Source organism: Arachis duranensis, chromosome 8 (assembly GCF_000817695.3).
Source record: "Arachis duranensis cultivar V14167 chromosome 8, aradu.V14167.gnm2.J7QH, whole genome shotgun sequence".
Lineage (NCBI taxonomy): Eukaryota > Viridiplantae > Streptophyta > Magnoliopsida > Fabales > Fabaceae > Arachis > Arachis duranensis.
Window position 1 is genome coordinate 23,543,403 of NC_029779.3, and position 18,082 is coordinate 23,561,484.

At 46.2% G+C, this 18,082-nt stretch overlaps 5 protein-coding genes across 6 annotated transcripts; 2 read left to right on the top strand and 3 right to left on the bottom strand.

The window, feature by feature from the left end:
* Positions 1–432: 432 nt before the first annotated feature.
* Positions 433–3,030, bottom strand: LOC107461481 (glyoxylate/succinic semialdehyde reductase 2, chloroplastic). Its single transcript, XM_016079982.3, has 10 exons — positions 2,720–3,030; positions 2,555–2,630; positions 2,414–2,469; positions 2,156–2,240; positions 1,986–2,046; positions 1,849–1,901; positions 1,670–1,740; positions 1,508–1,580; positions 937–1,041; positions 433–860 (listed from the first exon to the last, which is right to left on the bottom strand). The coding sequence occupies exons 1-10, from the start codon at positions 3,028–3,030 to the stop codon at positions 699–701; spliced, it is 1,053 nt and encodes a 350-aa protein (XP_015935468.1). The 3' UTR covers positions 433–698.
* Positions 3,031–3,082: 52 nt separating this feature from the next.
* Positions 3,083–6,671, top strand: LOC107461482 (uncharacterized). 2 transcript variants are annotated; one of them, XM_052252974.1, is made up of 6 exons: positions 3,083–3,662; positions 3,803–4,892; positions 5,008–5,048; positions 5,372–5,535; positions 5,625–6,052; positions 6,337–6,671. In XM_052252974.1, the coding sequence occupies exons 1-2, from the start codon at positions 3,242–3,244 to the stop codon at positions 4,330–4,332; spliced, it is 951 nt and encodes a 316-aa protein (XP_052108934.1). In that variant the 5' UTR covers positions 3,083–3,241; the 3' UTR covers positions 4,333–4,892; positions 5,008–5,048; positions 5,372–5,535; positions 5,625–6,052; positions 6,337–6,671. The 2 variants fall into 2 exon arrangements, with proteins under 2 accessions (XP_052108934.1, XP_015935470.1); XM_016079984.3 differs by lacking the exons at positions 5,008–5,048; positions 5,372–5,535; positions 5,625–6,052; positions 6,337–6,671 and having other exon boundaries at positions 3,842–4,892.
* A 536-nt stretch (positions 6,672–7,207) lies between these two features.
* Positions 7,208–8,908, top strand: LOC107461416 (uncharacterized). Its single transcript, XM_016079901.3, has 2 exons — positions 7,208–7,277; positions 7,375–8,908. The coding sequence occupies exon 2, from the start codon at positions 7,851–7,853 to the stop codon at positions 8,298–8,300; it is 450 nt and encodes a 149-aa protein (XP_015935387.1). The 5' UTR covers positions 7,208–7,277; positions 7,375–7,850; the 3' UTR covers positions 8,301–8,908.
* A 3,976-nt stretch (positions 8,909–12,884) lies between these two features.
* On the bottom strand, positions 12,885–15,197 carry LOC107461323 (uncharacterized). The gene is made up of 2 exons (XM_016079812.1): positions 13,573–15,197; positions 12,885–13,341 (listed from the first exon to the last, which is right to left on the bottom strand). The coding sequence occupies exons 1-2, from the start codon at positions 15,195–15,197 to the stop codon at positions 12,885–12,887; spliced, it is 2,082 nt and encodes a 693-aa protein (XP_015935298.1).
* A 1,020-nt stretch (positions 15,198–16,217) lies between these two features.
* On the bottom strand, positions 16,218–17,957 carry LOC107461324 (uncharacterized). The gene has a single exon (XM_016079813.1). It carries the CDS (start codon positions 17,955–17,957, stop codon positions 16,218–16,220), a length of 1,740 nt encoding a protein of 579 aa, XP_015935299.1.
* Positions 17,958–18,082: the final 125 nt, after the last annotated feature.

Genomic DNA, 18,082 nt, shown 5'->3' on the forward strand with positions numbered 1-18,082 from the left:
ACCAAGTCGTGGTTGATACCGACTTCTTATGTGAAGGTCGGTACTTAGTTAGGCTTAATCCTTCAGATTAGGCCTTTTATTTGGACTTGGGCCTCTATCGTTGGGCCAGGATATGAACACTTATATATTCATAATTTTTGTTCTTTCAAGAAATTGAATCTAATCTTTTATTTCTTATTATTATACATAATTAATAAATAAAGTAGTAAACAAATAGACCTGTAAATGCCTATTAATACTAGTAAAAAAATTATGTACATACTATATATCTGTATATAAATATATGTATTATTTTATTTATTTTTAATGCGTATTTTATGATTTATATATTTAATACAAATGATTGATTTTTTGTGTACAAATAACATGATTATAATATTAGTATATTATTCTGTAAATAAAAATAATAATTTTAAAGAAATTAAATTAAAATTATTCATCACAAGGATATTGAATTTTTCATACGATTTTAACTGAGTTGGTACTTGGTACATGAAGAAAAATCCTCAAACCGGTTGTAAATACAGTTTGATCGAAAGCCCTTGGAACTTGGAAGTATTCTCTAAATTAATAAATGTACTTGAGATGCCTAGTCCCACAGTGAACAGGCCTTAGTCCATAACCTTGTTGAAATGGAACCTGGGTGTAATAAAAAGAAGGAATATTTATAATTTAATTTTATGTGCGGGTGGTTTTATTTATGACTGCTGAAATTTGGATTTCAAAGCTTCAATGACAGCTGAGAAATCCTCATCACTAAGGCCATGGGACTTTGCAACCTTGTATAACTCATTAGCAGCTGCTGCAATTGGAGTAGATTGGGATACAGACTCTGCTAACCCCAGTGCAAGTCTCAAATCCTGCACCGTTACAACACAATTAGTTTCTGTTAAAAACTTGAAAGATAATAGGAATTTAACATACTCATTAATGCACCTTCTGCTGATGCTTTAGAGGGAATGCAGTAGGGTAAACCGATTGTATCATAGATGGGCCTTTGGTTGAGTACATTGGAGCACTGATGGCACCCTGTGAAACTACCTGCAAAATTGCCATTTGTTTTTAACACTATGCTAAACATTTATGTACCTTTACCTATCGGCTTAAATTTTTATATTTGTTTCATGACACTTAACACCATCTTTCTTTCACAAGAGGAACAAACAATTCAAAATTTACATCAGAGGAATAACGTGCAAGAATTACTAGGAATCAGAGAAGAGAAAGCTCAACAAAAGTCACATCATCAAATTTATATTTCATAGCTACATAGACATTGAACTAGAGGCATTTTATTAGATTTATTAGATTTATCGGTGCCATGGTTTCTTTCAGCATCATCATCATTCACATGCAGCTAATAATGTAGGAAGACAAATGAATCACATTTTTGAAATATCAGCAAAGAAATTTGCAGCAGCCCAGAGCAACCAAAGACTTCAAGACGAAACGAGCAACAAATCCATGTACAATTACAATGGTAATTATTTCGTTTAGTGGCAAATACCTCGACTAGTACTTTTGGATCCAACCCAACTTTCTCGCTGAGAAGTAAGCCTTCAGAAAAGGACGCCATCATACTATATGAAGAAATGGTAGTGTCACATACACATTAACAATCATATAAGAAAAATCAGCAGCAAAGTAGCAATAGACAAGTTGTAAAAACCTGCCCATGATCATATTGACAACGAGTTTCATTGCAGCTCCATTTCCAACATCCCCGAGGTAAAATTTCGACTACATAGAAGCATGAAGAAACCATATGTGAAATAAGACTCTCATCCCCCAGAAAGATCAGGGAAATTTTCTTCCTATAAAAAAAAAATAATGAAGGGCTATACATACTTTCCCCATGATGTCCAAGAGAGGAGCAACCGTTTCATAAAGATTTCTGTCACCTGCAATATCAAATAAATTGCTTCAGTTTCTTTATCTGAAAGTGCCACCAACTCCGCCATGAAATGGAGCCTGAATTCCTTCACCTGCTGTAAGAAATATCAATTGTCCATCTTCTGCTGGCTTTTTGGAACCTGAAACTGGAGCCTGTGGATGCACAGAAATGGATTTCACAAGTATTACTACATGCAATGAAGTAATGTGTATCCTGATTATACAACACTTGGTGTTTGACAAAAGGAAAATGTGAATGCACCTCCAAAAATAATGCTCCAGTAGCTTTGATGCGCTCACTAATCAATTTTGAAGTATCAACATCAACTGTTGAAACATCCACATAGCTGAAAATGTTTAAGATATTATTAAGCTTGCAATCATATTGAGGAAGTACAATACAGCACACACCATTAATTTTAATTTGCATGTGATCTTTGTACGCTCAAATAATAATCATATAGACATTGATGAACAAAGATATGGATTGTATTGGCAACTATTATTATGAATAGAGTACCCTTTTCCTGGAGCCATTCCATTTGCAGCTCCATGGTTGCCACAAGCAACATCAATCTAACATGAGGGGATGAACAATAAGTGAGAATTCTGAAGAAAGATATATGCATTGATGAAATTAGGTAGAGTGAGATAAACACACAGCACTGTGAGGATCAGCAAGCATGGCAAATGTGAGGTCGCAAGAAGCTGCTACTTCCTCAGGAGAAGACAAATATCTGCAGAAACAATGATTGATATGAAATGAATACGATGATAGGGGAACGGAGCTGTAATTAGTTAGTTAGTTAGTTAGTTAGTTGGTTACTTAGCTCCCAAGGAGATGAGGGGATCACACTTTGACTTGGTCCTATTCCAAAGAGTGAGATCAACCCCAGCTTTGAGGAGGTTGTGAGCCATGGGGGAACCCATGATTCCAATGCCCAAGAACCCAACGCGAGGAGCGGGAGAAGAGGTGGAATTGGAGATGTAAGAGAGAGAGCGAGAGTTAGAAGAGAAGTGGTTGTTGTTATTGAAGTTGAGAGTGAAAGGGATGCCCCAAAGGGAGGAGGTGCGAGTTGCTGCCATGGCATTAATTGGAACACCGAAGAAGCAATTCATCAAACACCTCATAGTCATTCCCACATTCCTACTCCCTACACTTTTCTCTCAAACTTGTCTCCGTTCCTCATCCCAACTATGCTTACGTGTCACCCTCCTGCCGCTCCAACCATATCTATAAATTCTTTTATTTAATTAATATCGGGAGCAAAGAAAATTAGAAAATGACCCCACAATAAAGGAGGCTACTTTAAAATTAATAGTTTTCACTTTTCAGCAATGAAAATCGATGGCCATGGAAGTGGAAATGGAAGGGGAAGATGGTTCCAAATTCTCATTACAAGTCACTGAAGCTCGAAACACAGTCATTGGACGAGGCTGTGGCGGCGGCTTTCATACAAAGGATCGCACCGTTTCACGTCGCCACGTCTCCTTCCAGCTCAGCTCCGATTCCGATGACCCTAGGGTTTCATTCGAGGTCATCGGAAGGAACCCTTTTTGGGTTCACCACGGAGCTCTTGGCCTTAAGGTTTTCCGCAAGTTCGAAAAGGGTCAATTGGAACTCGGTGACCGCTTTTCCCTCTCCGCCATAACACCATTCTGGCTCCATTTCAATTTCAACAACCCAGCTCAGAACGTTTCAAGTTCAAAGCCTCAGCTTGACATCGACATTGACCAAATTGACCTTTCGCAATTCGATCCCGTTAAAGGTACTAAAATGTGAAGTTTTAACCTTTTTGGGTGTCAGTATATAGGGTTTGTTTAGGGTTTAAGGATATAACGTTGAACAGCTTTGATGATAATTATTTACTATGTATCTTCTTTGATTTCATGGTGATTGCCATTTTAGAGATTTTGAAGACTTCATTTTGGGTTTTGGGAAATGCAGAGTTTGGTTTCCTTGCGATTGGGCACGAGTTTGATGACTATCCAAAGGGGAAGATCCGCAATGTTAAGGATTGGGAGTGGTTTCTTGAGGAAGCTAGAAATGACAGTGATGATGATGACGATGAGGAGGGGAAGCAGAGGAAGAGGATGAAGAGAAAGCGGAAGAAAAAGAAGGGTCCGGAGGAGAATGAAGATGATGAAGAATGGGGTGGTGAAAGTGATGATGAGGGTAAGGACCTTGTTTCTAACATGAGCAAAGGTAAGAAGAGGGCATGCTACTCCACAAGATCTAAAGACAGGAAAAGTGGCTCTACAAGCTCTAAGAGAAAGAGAGATACTAAGATCAATCAAACTTTTGAAGATGATGAAGATGATGAGACTCTAGGAGGCTTCATTGTTGATGATGAAGAGAATGATCAGCAGGAGGAGTTAGATGATGATGATGATGAAGAAGAAGAAGAGTTCGAAGAAGAGGAGGAGGAGGAAGATTAAAGTTTTGAATTAAATCAATGTTGGTATATGTGGGAATGTTGTTCAGTTAGGAAACACTTGATAATATTGAGTTCTGTTTTGGTCAATGGCTTAGGAATGAATCTAGATTCTAGAACATGCATTAATTAATTACACAAGATAAAGATTGGAATATATATGTATTTCGAGCCATTATAATTATTATGAAGTATTTAAGCACATTTATAAAAGGATAAACTTATTAATACTTGAAAATATAAAATAAATAATTAGCAACGACGACGTTTATGTGAGTGAGAGTAGCATGAGCAGAAATAGAAGGAGGCATGAACGCTAATTTAGCTGCAGAATCAGAGTTGCATGAGCGTTTCATCGGCGTTTTAGGGTTCTCACTTCTCACTCACAACTAACTATTCTCCATTGATTCCAAGTTGCATGCTTTTTAGTGTTAAAAGGTGCACAACACAATTAATTGAACGCATGGAAGCTGCCACCTACGAGTCTACGACTACGAATACAATGGCGAGCAAGAATTCAACCCAATTGCCAATCACCAACATTACGTAGGGCCCTCCTTCAGGGTTAGTTTGCTTCCAGTTTGCATTGTTAACGTATTATTCTCTTTCTTTACTCTGTTTCTGTTTCTTGAGTTCTGCTTCTGGGGCCTCTTCATCATCATTTTTTCTTGTTTGATAGGAAGCTATTCGTTGGAGGCATCTCTTGGGAGACTTCTGAAGGTATATTCTCATTCTTTCCATCAATTTTTGTGATTCAATGTTTGTGGAGATTAGGTTTTAAGATGCAAGAGTGAAGAGTGGATGCATCACACTTGTATAGCAAAGAACTTGATATAATTATATGAATGCACTAACTGGTATCTATTACCGAAAATAATAGCTGAACAATTTTCTTACATTCTTACAATGGCATTGGGATTAGTTGTATAGTATTTACATTCTTGATATTTATATCATAGATGCAAATAAAAGATTGCTTTTGCCTGAACAATTTTCTCATTCTGCATTCTTCTTTTCTTTTCTTTTTTCTTCCTTCTTGTCAGAATCATTTTGTAAGTACTTCAACAATTACGGGGAAGTGATAGATTCAGTGATAATGATGAATAAACAGTCCGGAAGGCCTCGGGGCTTTGGCTTTGTAAAATTTGCTGATTCAGCTGTTGCAGATGAAGTTTTGTCACAGGAGCATACCATAGACGGCAGAGTGGTAATCTATTCATTTCAAATAAACAACTTCAATCATTTAGTGCATATTCCTTCCCCTCGTGACAAACTAACTCCTTTTTGTTTTATCAGGTTGAAGTGAAGAGGACTGTCCCTAGGGAGGACACGGAAGTTACCGGAGTATTCAGAACAAAGAAGATCTTTGTTGGCGGATTACCCCAATCTTTGTTGGCAGAACTTGATTGCACGTAATTCGCTACAGGGTATCGCGGATTACGTTGAGGGCGGGGTTACTCATAAACCGCTACACCCTGTAGTGGTTTATGACCAAATAGCTTTTATGCATAATCCGCTACAGGGTGTAGCAGATTATGAGTATAGTGATTTGTCTATATATACCGCGTGAGGCTGTAGCGAAAATCATTTGAGTTATTTTGGAAAGAAAGTAGAGAGAAAGGAGAGAAAATTTAAAATATTTGAGTAGTTTGGAAGAATGGAGGATGAACGGCGGTTGTACTGGCTCGACGGCGTTGCTCACGTAGTCAACCATCGATGCAGAGGTAAGTGTTTGTATTTTCAAACACTATTTTAATAAATGTATATTTTATTCAATATTAAGGAAGTAATTCATTAATTAGATAGATAGAGACTTAGTTTAGGTTTTGGTTTGTAAATGAAAATTTGAAATATAAACTTTGACATCTAACATTTAATAGTCAAGGTAGAGAGGTAAATTAGTAATTTCAAAACCCAAGTAGCTTAAGACAAGAAATACAAGCTATAGTTTGGTTGGTGATGTTATTGTTAGAAATTAAGCCTGTGTTCTTTATTTCTGAAAATGCAGCCAACCCGATGTGTGTATAGCGTCCGTAGGTAACAGAATATGCCGTTACATGATAGGATCATACTTTACTTAGAGAGGGCTGGGTTGTACCACCTGGCTAGGCTGAACGCGCATTGGTTCTAGTTGGATGAACCTCTGGTCAGCGCATTTATTGAGAGGTGGCGGCTTGAGATCCACACTTTTCATATGCTATTCGGAGAGTGTACTATCACGCTCCAGGACGTGGCATACCAGCTCGGGCTGCCCGTGGATGGCCAGGCTGTTTCCGGGTGCATGACAGACTTCCACATGCACATCGAGGGGGCCAGACCGGTATGGGAGTGGTTCGAGAAGTTATTTGGTGAGCTTCCGCCACCGGATAAGAGAAAGTTATACACAGTCCACTTCACATGGTTTCATGAGAGATTCAGGGTGTTACTAGCGGATGCTTCGGAGGAGACCGTGCGCATATATGCACGCGCGTATATTATGATGCTTCTGTCGACACAGCTGTTCATGGACAATAGTGCTAATCGAGTCCACCTTCGCTGGTTGCCTTTTGTGGCGAGACTTGACGATATAGGCAGGTATAGCTGGGGCGCCGCTGTATTGGCGTGGCTGTACCGATGCATGTGCAGGGTGGCGAACAGAAACGTCACCAACTTGGCTGGATCCCTACAGTAGCTACAGTCATGAATCTTTTGGCGGTTCCCCACGCTGAGGCCGCGGGGTTTTGATGCCTTCTCTTTTCCATTGGCATCCAGGTATACTTTAATTCATTCTTTCTTTCAAGTTCATTACGTTATATATTTGAAATTACATACTTATGTGCTATTTCTGTTACTCAGATGGGCCACATATTTGCCCTCTTCTGATGGGAAGGAACGGTGGATTCTTCTGATGGGAAGGAACGGCGGATTATACAGTATCGTCTGATTTTGGATCGACTGACTCATCGAGATGTAAGTATTTTGTTTTTGTTTGTTGTTATTTTAATTGTTTTTTTCAGACTTATATAAATACATTGGTATAATGCTGACCTTGCCTCCTGTCTATCAGATTGTGTGGGAGCTTTATGGTTCGCTTGACGTACTGGCAGTCATCCATCCGGAGATATTGACCGAGGAGCACAGCCGGTTATGGCGGGCTGTCACCAGCCTGATCTACTTTGCAGTTATTAAGTGGCATCAGGTTGACAGGGTCTTCCTACAGCTAGGGGGCATACAGCATTTTCCTACGCCAGCGTTCAACATAGAGTATCTTCATAGTAGGACGACAGGGGTGGAGATAGATGGTTCCCCACTTACTATAGGACATGGCATCAGCATTGGGATGAGCGATTTCGTTCTGTGTTGAGTGTCCGGAGAGTTCCTGATCCTGGTCCATCCCCTGAGTACCTGGACTGGTGGCACCGTGTTGCACATAGGATTCTGTCACCAGGAGTTGCTTTTGCCGACCCCAGGCCGACCCAAGTTTCGGACGATGCTATACTTAGAGGGTCGTCACAGGCACCGACTAGAGTTCTAGCGTCCGATATGCCGGATAACAGACGTTTGGAGCGGAGACGACGCATCGGTACACGTGCCACTGATCGCGACTGGCGCTGGCTATACGACAGGATGCAGGAGGAGCAGATTGGTGGTGATGACGGAGGCCAGGCAGATCATCGCCTTCATCGATCTTCTGCTAGACGACGGGCTGCTCGTGGTGGAGGAGCACCTCCCGTCCACCACAATGACGAGGCAGGATCGTCCCGTCAGCACCCTACAGACACTCATGCTGCTGGCACCGCGGAGGCTAGTATGGGTGGTACACTTTTTATCCACGTATCTAGCTCTCAGGTACTACCTGGGTGTAGCACACAGCTGTTAGCCGATCTTGCTACCACTTCTTTCACCATGGATTTCGACGATCAGTTGTGTGGACCCCAGTTCTATGCGGATTTTGGTGAGTTCATACGGGGTGACGACGTTAATCAGTACTAGAGCCCGATTCCAGACGGCCCTCAGACCCTACGGAGTATAGGTCACAGCCAGCGGATATGCCTGAGACCCAGGTTTCTGAGACCCAGCTCCCGGTCGACTTGAATGAGCCCGCAGGCAGCCCGTACGACACTTGGTTCGGGATGGGGGGGACGCTACCATCTACATTTGGAGTTGGGACACAGGAGGCTCCACCGGGAGATCGGCGAGTGGCTAGGGTTAGGCGTCCGATTCGATGGGCACAGGCTCGCACCTACTTGGTCCATTCGGAGGCGATCATGATGTTGACGGTGACCAGCAGTAGCGTCCGACTCTCTTAATTTTCGACAGTTATCCATGCATGAATTATGACTTATTTATTTTCTGTTAGGGTTAACGACTTGTGACAGTTATATCTGTATTAGTTATGTAGTTATACCTGTATTATTTTTGTACGAGTTAATGCGAATGATGATTATATTTTGTATCAATTCGTGCATTTGGCATCATGGGTTTTTAACCCTAACATATAAACACCACTATACTCATAATCCGCTACAAGGTGTAGCGGATTATGCATAAAAGCCATTTGGTCATAAATCGCTACAGGGTGTAGCAATTTATGAGTAACCCTGCCCTCAACGTAATCCGCGATACCTTGTAGCGGATTATGTGCAATTAAGTTCCGCTGCAGGGTGTAGCAGATTATATATAGTTGCGTTTATTGCATTTGTGTCTGAAAATTGTTAATACTGTATTTGCCTAAACGTTTTTTTCAATCATTTTATATGTGTAAATTGTCCTTATATATATATTTTTTATTTTTCTTTGCATATTTGCACAAGTTTTTAGGTTTTTTTTTTGTTGTATTTTGATTTTATCCATCAAAATAGAAGAAATTATATAAGATTTCCTATGTTTGATATTTGTTAAATCAATAATGGTAGGTGTTCGGTTATCGGGTTCCGGACAGATCGGGTGTACGGGTGAAGGAGTGAGAACGCCTTGGCTTTGGTCGCGCTGGTTGCGGGTTTGCCGAGTAGACGAGCACTCGTCCTGGAGAGAGGATGAGGGGGGTGCCACCTGCAAAGACACTCCGACGCTCAAGTCAGCTAGTGCGCAGGCGGGGAAAAATGATATGGAAAGGTGACGTACCTCGGGGGAAGAGCCAATCTTCCCTTTATATACATGTCAGTAGTGGGCCCCCATGAGGACAGGCCCATGTTCTCAAGGACACTGTCCTGCGGCCGCGTGTGGGTCGCACAGGACACGTGTCCGGGTCGTTTGAAGGGCACGGAACCGGGTCGTTTGAAGGGCACGGAACCGGGTCGGGTGGAGCTCGGGCCGGATCGACCCGTCAGTTCCTTGGGCCAGACCGTAACAGTGCCCCCACACGCCAATGGTAGCTGTGGGAGCTATCAATGGCGTGTTGTCTCGCCTCATTCGGGATCGTCTGGTCGGCCGTTCGTGATGAGGATATGCCCCCAACGCGCGTGTCCTTTGGTTGTACAAGCAACCGTTTCGTCGCATCGTTCCCAGTGCCGAGCATTAAATGCTCATAATGGGGTGAAAAACCCTTGCTGAAAAGACCATTCTGCCCCTAGACGTTTCGCGCTTCCTGGGGAGGTAGTTTTTAAACAGGCCAGTTTTGGCACTCTTTTCTTTCTTTTGTATCTTCCTTTTTCTGCCTTCTTCTTGCTCCCAAATCTCAACATTTCTTTGTAGTGCTGTTGTGCGCCTCTCCCTTCGCATCTTTCTTTATCAACTGCTCCGTCCTCCTTCCACTAATTCAGGTAACTTTCGAATCATTCTCCCTTTTATGCATTATTTTTGCATGTTTGCTGTTTGGTTTTTTTGCTGTTGTTGCGTAGCCTTTTAATTGCGACTAGATGTGTTAGGGGGGAAAGTACCATTCCAGGGTAGGTTTTTTCTTGTTCTTTTCGTGCTTTAGTCTCGTTTGGCCTTAGTCGGGGAGTCGTGGGGGGTAGTGTCTGTATTCGGCCTGAGCAACCGATCTCTTAGACTGACTGGATGGTCCCCCCATGAAGGTATGGCTCGCACGGTTTTCTGGGCTTCCGTTAACCCCGCGGCGTACGATCCCTATGCTTGGGTCGTTTCCGACGTGAAGGATTTGCCTAACCAAATGGGCGAGGAGGAGCTCATCGAGTTCCAACAAGCCGAGTACTTGTGTGGAGGGACTGACGAGGAAGCCAATTATGACGTTTTTGTCCCGGCTCCTCACGAGCGATTGTATGAAATCAACTTCCAACACCCCCGAGTCGCCGACTGGATTTGGTTCTACAAGTCCATGTTCACCCAAGTCGGAGTTCGCATTCCGTTCTTAGCCTTTCAAATGGCGCTTTTAAGTCGAATTTCCGTGGCGCCGTCGCAGTTGCATCCGAACAGTTAGGCCTCGATCCGCTGTTTCGAGATGGTTTGTGAGTACCTCGAGCTGCCGGTGTCCGTAGATGTTTTCCTCTTCTTTTTCACCCTCACAAACCCTTCAAAGGAGGGGAAACACAAAAAGGGGTTCATGTCCTTCCGGTCTGCCCAGGGTCGGAGGATTTTCGGTTTGTTTGAAGATTCCTACCATGGGTTTAAGGACAAATATTTCAAGATCCGCCCTGTCAAAGGTCGTCATCCCTTTTGGTTGTCGTTGGAGGGGGTACGGCTCATCCCGACCTATTGGAGTTTCGGGGCAGGGTCCAATACCTTTATTAAGGTAACCTATGGAGGCATGTCGGCGGTGGATAGGCAGATTGCCGAGGTGTTGATGGCAGTCTTTGGGAAGAATCAAGTAATTACATTTGTGAGAAACTTTTACTTTACCCTTTATCTTTTTGCTTTTACTGATATTTTGTGGCGATTAACCGACCTTCTTTGCTTTCCTGCAGTGGAGATGTCTGCGTCGGTGACGGGTCTTCCCAACTTATTCCAAACTTTCCTCTGTGCCAGCGACGACGAAGGGGACAATGAAAAATCTGCCGCCGAGAAGTCTGCAATTCCTCCGGAGGACAAAACTACTTCCGAGTAGGAAACCGCGGTTGACGGAACCGGGACCTCGACCCAAGCTGCCCAGGTCGAGGGCGACAAAACGGTTCATGCTTCTCCCTTCCGCGAGGTGATAGGCACCGGGGGTTCGACGTCTACCCCTGATGTCGATGACGGTGTGGAAGAGGTCCCTAACCCTAAGAGGAAAAGGAAGACGTCCTCCAGTCCCGAGGGGGTCCTTACCGTCATGGAGAGGAATTTTGATGCTGGGAACTTTATAGATTCCCAGCTGATCCCTGGTACTGAGGAGTATTTCCACGAGTCTTCCCTTGCCGGGCAGGCGAGGTGGATGTATCGTACCCTTCTGCGGGGCGCCGTGATAGCCCGGAAGGCCGAGTTTGAGCTGTCCGGGATGGAGTCCCTCCGCAGAAGGTTGGAATCTAGTGGGAAGGCTAACAATGAGCTGAAAAGTGAAGTCGAGACTCTCCGGGAGCAGTTGACCCAATTGAATGAGAAACTGGACGCCGCCGAGAAGAAGGCCACTGCTGCCGAGAAGAAAACTACCACTGCTGAGAAGAAGTTAAAAGACTCAGACGCCACGGTTTCTCGCCTTGTCGAACGTGAGATGACTTTGGAGAGCCAGGTCGGCGCAGCGCAGAAATGGGTGGCCGAGATGGAGAAAGAAAAGCAGGTCGTGGAGGCCGAATTGGCAACGTGGAAGGCTAAGTACAAAGATGTCGTGAAGCAGGGGAAGGGTGCGATCTTGGCGACCGAGGAGGCTCTTAAGGCTCAGGTCAAAGTCATTGCTCCCGAGTTTGATACGTCGGCGATTGGTGTTCTCAAAGTCATTCAGGATGGCAAAGTTGTCGACGTCCCCAAGAAATGAATCTTCTGTTTAAAGTTTTTGTTTAGCCGTTTTGTTTTGGCTTATGAACAATTTTAATTTTAGCCGTTTTGGCTTGTGGACAATTTGATTTTAGCCGTTTTATTTTGGCTTGTGAACAGACATTTTTAGTCGTTTGCTCGAGACGTCGTGATAAACTTTTTCTTATTCGTCTGGTCGTGTTATCGTTTCTATTAACCGTTTTTGGTTTATTGTCGTCATTTATATCAACGGCCCATGGCCTTTCGCGTAGTCGTTACGACGGTGGTTGACGGGTTCCCGGGGTGATCAGTCCCGGGGTCGCGCGTCGTTGTTGGATGTGATGGGATGGTTTATCTGGAGAATTGAGTGACAAAACAGAAGAGAGAATTTGCACAAGTATATCTTATTCGATAATCGTATAAAGGACTCGTAAGTCGCTATGAAAAGTTCAAAAGTTAAATTTGCAAATTAACTACTTAGCTAGGCTGGTCGGCTTGTCGGGCCATCCTCTAGGAGTAGAATCTTCTTAGGTTGTTCGCGTTCCATGTTCTCGGGACTTCCTTGCCGTCAAGCCTTTCTAACTTGAAGGCTCCTTTTCCCATCACTTTTTTGACTCTGTAAGGGCCTTCCCAGTTCGCCGCTAGCTTGCCTTCTCCGGGGGTCGGTAGGCCGATATCATTTCGTCTCAGGACGAGGTCGTTTGGCTCGGATTCCCTCTTGAGCACTTTGGTGTTGTAGCGCAGAGCCATTCTTTATTTTAGCGCCGTTTCTGTCAAATGGGCCATTTCCCTGGCTTCATCTATCAGGTCTTTTTCTACGGTTTCCTCCACTCCTTTCAAAAGCAACCGCGGGCTCGGCTCACCGATCTCTACGGGTATTACTGCATCCATCCCGTACGTTATTCGAAAAGGAGTTTCCTTAGTGGAGGATTGTTCGGTTGTTCGGTAGGACCAGAGAACCGCTGCTAGTTCGTCGGCCCAAGCACCCTTTTTATTGTCCAACCTCTTTTTTAGCCCTGAAAGGATAACCTTGTTGGCGGACTCCACTTGTCCGTTCGTCTGAGGGTGTTCTACCGAAGAGAACCTTTGCCTTATACCCAGGCCGTTGAGAAATTCCGTGAACTTTTTGTCAGTAAACTGCGTGCCGTTGTCCGAGATGACGACTTCCGGTATCCCGAATCGCGTTATCACCTGCCTCCACATGAATTTCCTGCAATTGGACGAGGATATGCTAGCTAGTGGTTCGGCTTCTATCCATTTGGTGTAGTAGTCAATTGCGACTATGAGGTATTTGACTTGCCCGGGGCCGACTGGGAAGGGCCCTAAGAGGTCGACTCCCGATTGAGAGAATGGCCGGGAGGTCGTTAACAAGCTTAACTCGGAGGCCGGCGCCCTGGCAAAGTTGGCGTTCTGTTGGCACTTTATGCATTTTTTGACAAACTCTTTGGAATCTGCCATCATCGACGGCCAATAGTATCCGGCTCGGATTAGTTTCCTTGCTAGGGCCTTGCCTCCAATGTGGTGCCCACAGCAGCCCTCATGGACTTCCCTGAGGACGTAGTCCGTCTGGTCGGGGTGTAGGCACTTCAGTAGGGGTTGGTTGAGCCCTTTCCTGAACAGCTGTCCTTGGATGACGGCGTATTTGGCCGCTTCCCTTCTCAACTTCGCCGCGTCCTTTTCATCACTAGGGAGTTTGCCGTGTTCTAGGAAGTCGGTGATGGGGTCTAGCCATGAAGAACCTAGGATTGTCATGTGCAGTGTGATTGCTGGTTCTCTTGTCATGCCTTGGATGAGAGACCGGTTCCCCTCCCCTGGCTTTGTGCTGGCCAATTTTGATAGAAGGTCTGCCCGTGTGTTCCTTTCTCTGGGTACGTGGTAGACCGTGACCTCTTCGAACTTTTGGCTCAAGCTTTTAACCTTTTCCAAGTACTTCTGTAGCAAAGGGTCTTTGGCTTGGTAGCTACCGTTTACTTGGGAGGTGACGACTTGGGAATCGCTGCATATTTCTAGTCTTCTTGCGCCGACTTCTGCCGCTAAGGTTAAGCCTCCTATAAGGGCTTCATATTCTGCCTGGTTGTTCGAGACGGGAAACTCGAATCTGACCGACTGTTCATATACAACCCCAATCGGGCTTTCCAGGATGATCCCGGCACCTCCGAAGGTCTGGTTGGAGGCTCCGTCCACATGGAGCTTCCACCGTGTACCCACTTCTTCGCTTGGATCTCCCGTTACTTCTACTAGGAAATCCGCTATCGCCTGCGCCTTGATGGCTTGCCGGGGTTCGTATCGTATGTCATACTGGGAGAGTTCGATGGACCAAGTCATCATTCTTCCCGCCAGATCGGGTTTTTGGAGTACTTGCCGGATCCCTTGGTCCATTCTGACGATGACTTGATGACTCTGGAAGTACTGCTTTAACCTTCGTGAGGAAGTTAGGAGTGCTAAAGCTAGCTTTTCCAACTTGCTATACCTTAATTCTGCCCCTTGCAAGGCCCTGCTTATGAAATAGACTGGCTGTTGAGCTTTTCCGTCCTCCCGTACCAGAACTGCGGCCAGGGCTTCGCTCGTTATGGCGAGGTATAGGTATAGTGGTTCCCCGTCCTTTGGCTTCCCGAGGACGGGTGGTGCCGCCAGGATTTCCTTGAAGTGCTGAAAGGCCTCTTCACATGCGGGTGTCCACTCAAACGCCATCCTTTTCTTCATGAGGTTAAAGAATGGCAGGGCCTTTGTTGCCGAAGCTCCGAGAAATCGGGATAATGAGGTCAACCGCCCTGCCAACCTCTGGACGTCCTTGATGCAACCCGGGCTCTTCATCTGGAGTATTGCCTGGCATTTCTCCGGGTTAGCTTCTACCCCTCTCTGAGTTATCATAAATCCCAGGAATTTGCCGGCTTCCATGGCGAAGGCGCACTTGAGGGGATTCAGCCTCATACCGTGTTGACGGAGGGACGCGAATACTCTTGCCAGGTCGTTCAAGAGGTCGTCAGGTCGTGTTGTTTTTGCCAGGATGTCGTCCACGTAGACTTCAACTGTTTTCCCTATGAGGTCGTGGAATATCCTGTTCATTAGCTTTGATATGTTGCCCCCGTATTTTTCAGGCCGAATGCATTACCTTGTAGCAGAAAGTTCCTCCTGGCGTTATGAACGCCGTCTTGTCTTCGTCAGGACGGTGCATCGGTATCTGATTGTAACCGGAGTAGGCGTCCATGAAACTTAGATACCGATATCCCGCCGCGGCGTCGACGAGTGCATCTATGTTAGGGAAGGGAAAGCAATCTTTGGGGCATGCTTTGTTAAGGTCAGAATAGTCTACGCACATTCTCCACTTGCTGTTGTGTTTTCTCACCAATACCACATTCGAGAGCCATGTCGAGTAGTCCACTTCCCGTATGAAGCCTGCTTCTAGGAGGCTGGCCGTCTGCCTGGCCACCTCCTCTGCTCTTTCCGCCGACATCTTCCTCCTCCGTTGGGCCACTGGCCGTGCTTCCGCCTTGACGGCTAGATGATGTGAGATGATTTTTGGGTCTATGCCCGGCATATCGGCTGGAGTCCAGGCGAACAAGTCCCTGTTGGCTCTTATCATTTCGATCAAAGGCTCCTTCAGCTCATGTGGGAGGTTCTTGTTAACGAATGTGAACTTTTCCACTTCGTCACCGATTCTAAACTTCTCCAGGTCCCCTTCGGGTTCTGGCCTCGGCTTGTCTTCCACTCTGGCATCAAGGTCGGCTAAGAACACGCCGGATGCTTCCTTAGACTTCTTTCGAAGGGAGAGACTGGCGTTGTCACAAGCGACCGCCGTCTCGAGGTCTCCCCTTATGGTCCCTATGGATCCGTCATCGGTAACGAACTTCATGACTAGCAGCTTGGTGTTGATTATGGCTTCGAAATCGTTGATTGTTTTTCTTCCCAAGATGATGTTGTAGGCTGTGGAATCTCGGAGGATTACGAACTCGGCCATCGCCGACCTTCGGCCTTGGGCTTGCCCCACCGAGATTGGTAGGGATATCACTCCGTCTGGTTTGATGAAGTGGTCGCCCAACCCGATAACCCCGTGCTGGTGAGTCGTCAGGTCGGCATCCTTTAGCCCTAGTGCGTCGAACACGTTGCGGAACATGATATTTGAATCAGCTCTTGTGTCAACAAGGATCCGTTTGACGAGGCCGGTTCCCACTCTGGCCGTAATGACCATGGGGGGTTTTCCGGGGCGTCGTTGAACCATTGGTCTTCCGGGCCGAAAGAAATGGAGGGAGGTTTCTTAGAGTTTTGCACCGGCGGGGACGAGATCGTCAGAACCTTAGCGTCTTTCTTGTGTGCCGACCGGGATTTTGGTGCGGCGTTTTTTGCCGTTACCACGTTTATCACAGTGAGGCCGTGGTCTCTGTCTTCGGGTTCTTGTCGCCGCTTGGCCGAACGGGCTTTGCCTTCCTCGTCTTGATCGTGATAACGTCTTCTCGGCTCCCTGATGAGGTGGGAGAACGCTGCTAGCTTTCCTTCCCTTATCGCTTGTTCTAGTGCATCCTTCAGGTCAAAACAGTCCTGCGTTTGATGGCCATAACCCTTGTGATAATCACAATAAAGGTTCTTGTTTCCTCCCGTACGGTCCTTAAGTGGTCGGGGCTTCGGAAGAATTCCCTTCTCAGCTATTTGCTGATAGACTTCCACGATGGGGAGAGCGAGTGGAGTGTAGTTTGTAAATTTCCCGACTCGAGGGAACGGTCTAGGTGCCTTGTTTGTTGCCTCCCTGGCTTTTTCTTTTGCTCTTTCCTCGTTGCCTGGTTGCCGAGCTTGGCTGTAACCGGACTGCCGCTTATTGGTAGCCACGACTCGGCTGACTTCCTCGTCGTTTATGTACTCCTTGGCCACCGTCTGGATTTCATGCATTGTCCAAACCGGCTTCGTGGTAAGGTGTTTTCGGAAGTTCTCGTTGAGGAGGCCGTTTGTCAGGCAGAGACTGGCCACCGAGTCGGTTAAGCCGTCAATTTCCAAGCATTCGTCGTTGAACCGATCTAAGTACCTCCTGGTCGGCTCTCCTTGTCTCTGGGTTACCCCTAGAAGGTTGATAGGGTGCTTGGCCTTTGCTATCCGCGTTGTAAATTGGGCCAGGAATGCACGGCTGATGTCCGAGAAACTGTAGATGGAACCTTGAGGGAGGCCGTTAAACCATCTGATCGCTGGCCCTGCTAGGGTTACCGGGAAGGCGCGGCATCTTACTTCGTCCCCCACTCCCTCCAGATTCATCCTGGCCTCAAAGGCCGTGAGGTGTTCTAGAGGGTCTTGAGTTCCGTCGTACCTCATGTCCGTTGGTTTGTCGAAGTGTTTCGGCAACCGGACCTCGAGGATAGATCGGTGAAACGGGGTGACGCCCATTATCACAGGTTGTCGTGTTCTCTCAGATCTCCCTTCCCCGTCTTCGCGACCTCCTGCCGCTCGGCGGGTTGGTCTGCCGCGGGAGTAGATGATCGTGTCATTTCGTCTTCTCATTATAGGCGACTCCTCCCGCATGCTCTCCGCTTCCGTCCGGGATGCGGATGTACGCCGCGGGCGGCTTCTGTGAGAGTCTTCCTCCTCGCTCCCGGGAGACGGGGTATAGCTGGGATCGGTAGACCGTCCCTCCCGCTCCCGGTCGGCCAGCTGTCGTTCTAGGTTCTGGACTCTGTGGCGTAGCTCCTGCATTATTATGGCGCTATCGCCGCCCGTTCCCCCGAATGGTCGTGTTCTCGTGTGTTGTTGGGGGGACCTCCGCCGTCCCCTTAGCGAGGCGACGGAGGCTGCCCCCTCCGCTCCGGCTGCTCGAGCTTGGTCGCCGGGACCCAGCACGACTTCCATTTAGGCAGGAGTCCCCACAGACGGCGCCAATGTTCGGTTATCGGGTTCCGGACAGATCGGGTGTACGGGTGAAGGAGTGAGAACGCCTTGGCTTTGGTCGCGCTGGTTGCGGGTTTGCCGAGTAG

Bases quoted from the DNA above. Each gene is read 5' to 3' on its own strand.
- LOC107461481 (XM_016079982.3), bottom strand. From the start codon at position 3,030: ATGACTATGAGGTGTTTGATGAATTGCTTCTTCGGTGTTCCAATTAAT. The intron at 2,241-2,413 runs GTACTCTATTCA...AAACATTTTCAG, and splicing joins GGAATGGCTCCAGGAAAAGG to CTATGTGGATGTTTCAACAG. The intron at 1,042-1,507 runs GTATTTGCCACT...GCAATTTTGCAG, and splicing joins ATCCAAAAGTACTAGTCGAG to GTAGTTTCACAGGGTGCCAT.
- LOC107461482 (XM_052252974.1), top strand. From the start codon at position 3,242: ATGGCCATGGAAGTGGAAATGGAAGGGGAAGATGGTTCCAAATTCTCA. The intron at 3,663-3,802 runs GTACTAAAATGT...TTGCCATTTTAG, and splicing joins GCAATTCGATCCCGTTAAAG to AGATTTTGAAGACTTCATTT.
- LOC107461416 (XM_016079901.3), top strand. From the start codon at position 7,851: ATGCCGGATAACAGACGTTTGGAGCGGAGACGACGCATCGGTACACGT.
- LOC107461323 (XM_016079812.1), bottom strand. From the start codon at position 15,197: ATGAACAGGATATTCCACGACCTCATAGGGAAAACAGTTGAAGTCTAC. The intron at 13,342-13,572 runs GTTTGTCAAAAA...GTCCAATTGCAG, and splicing joins ATGATGGCAGATTCCAAAGA to GAAATTCATGTGGAGGCAGG.
- LOC107461324 (XM_016079813.1), bottom strand. From the start codon at position 17,957: ATGGAAGTCGTGCTGGGTCCCGGCGACCAAGCTCGAGCAGCCGGAGCG.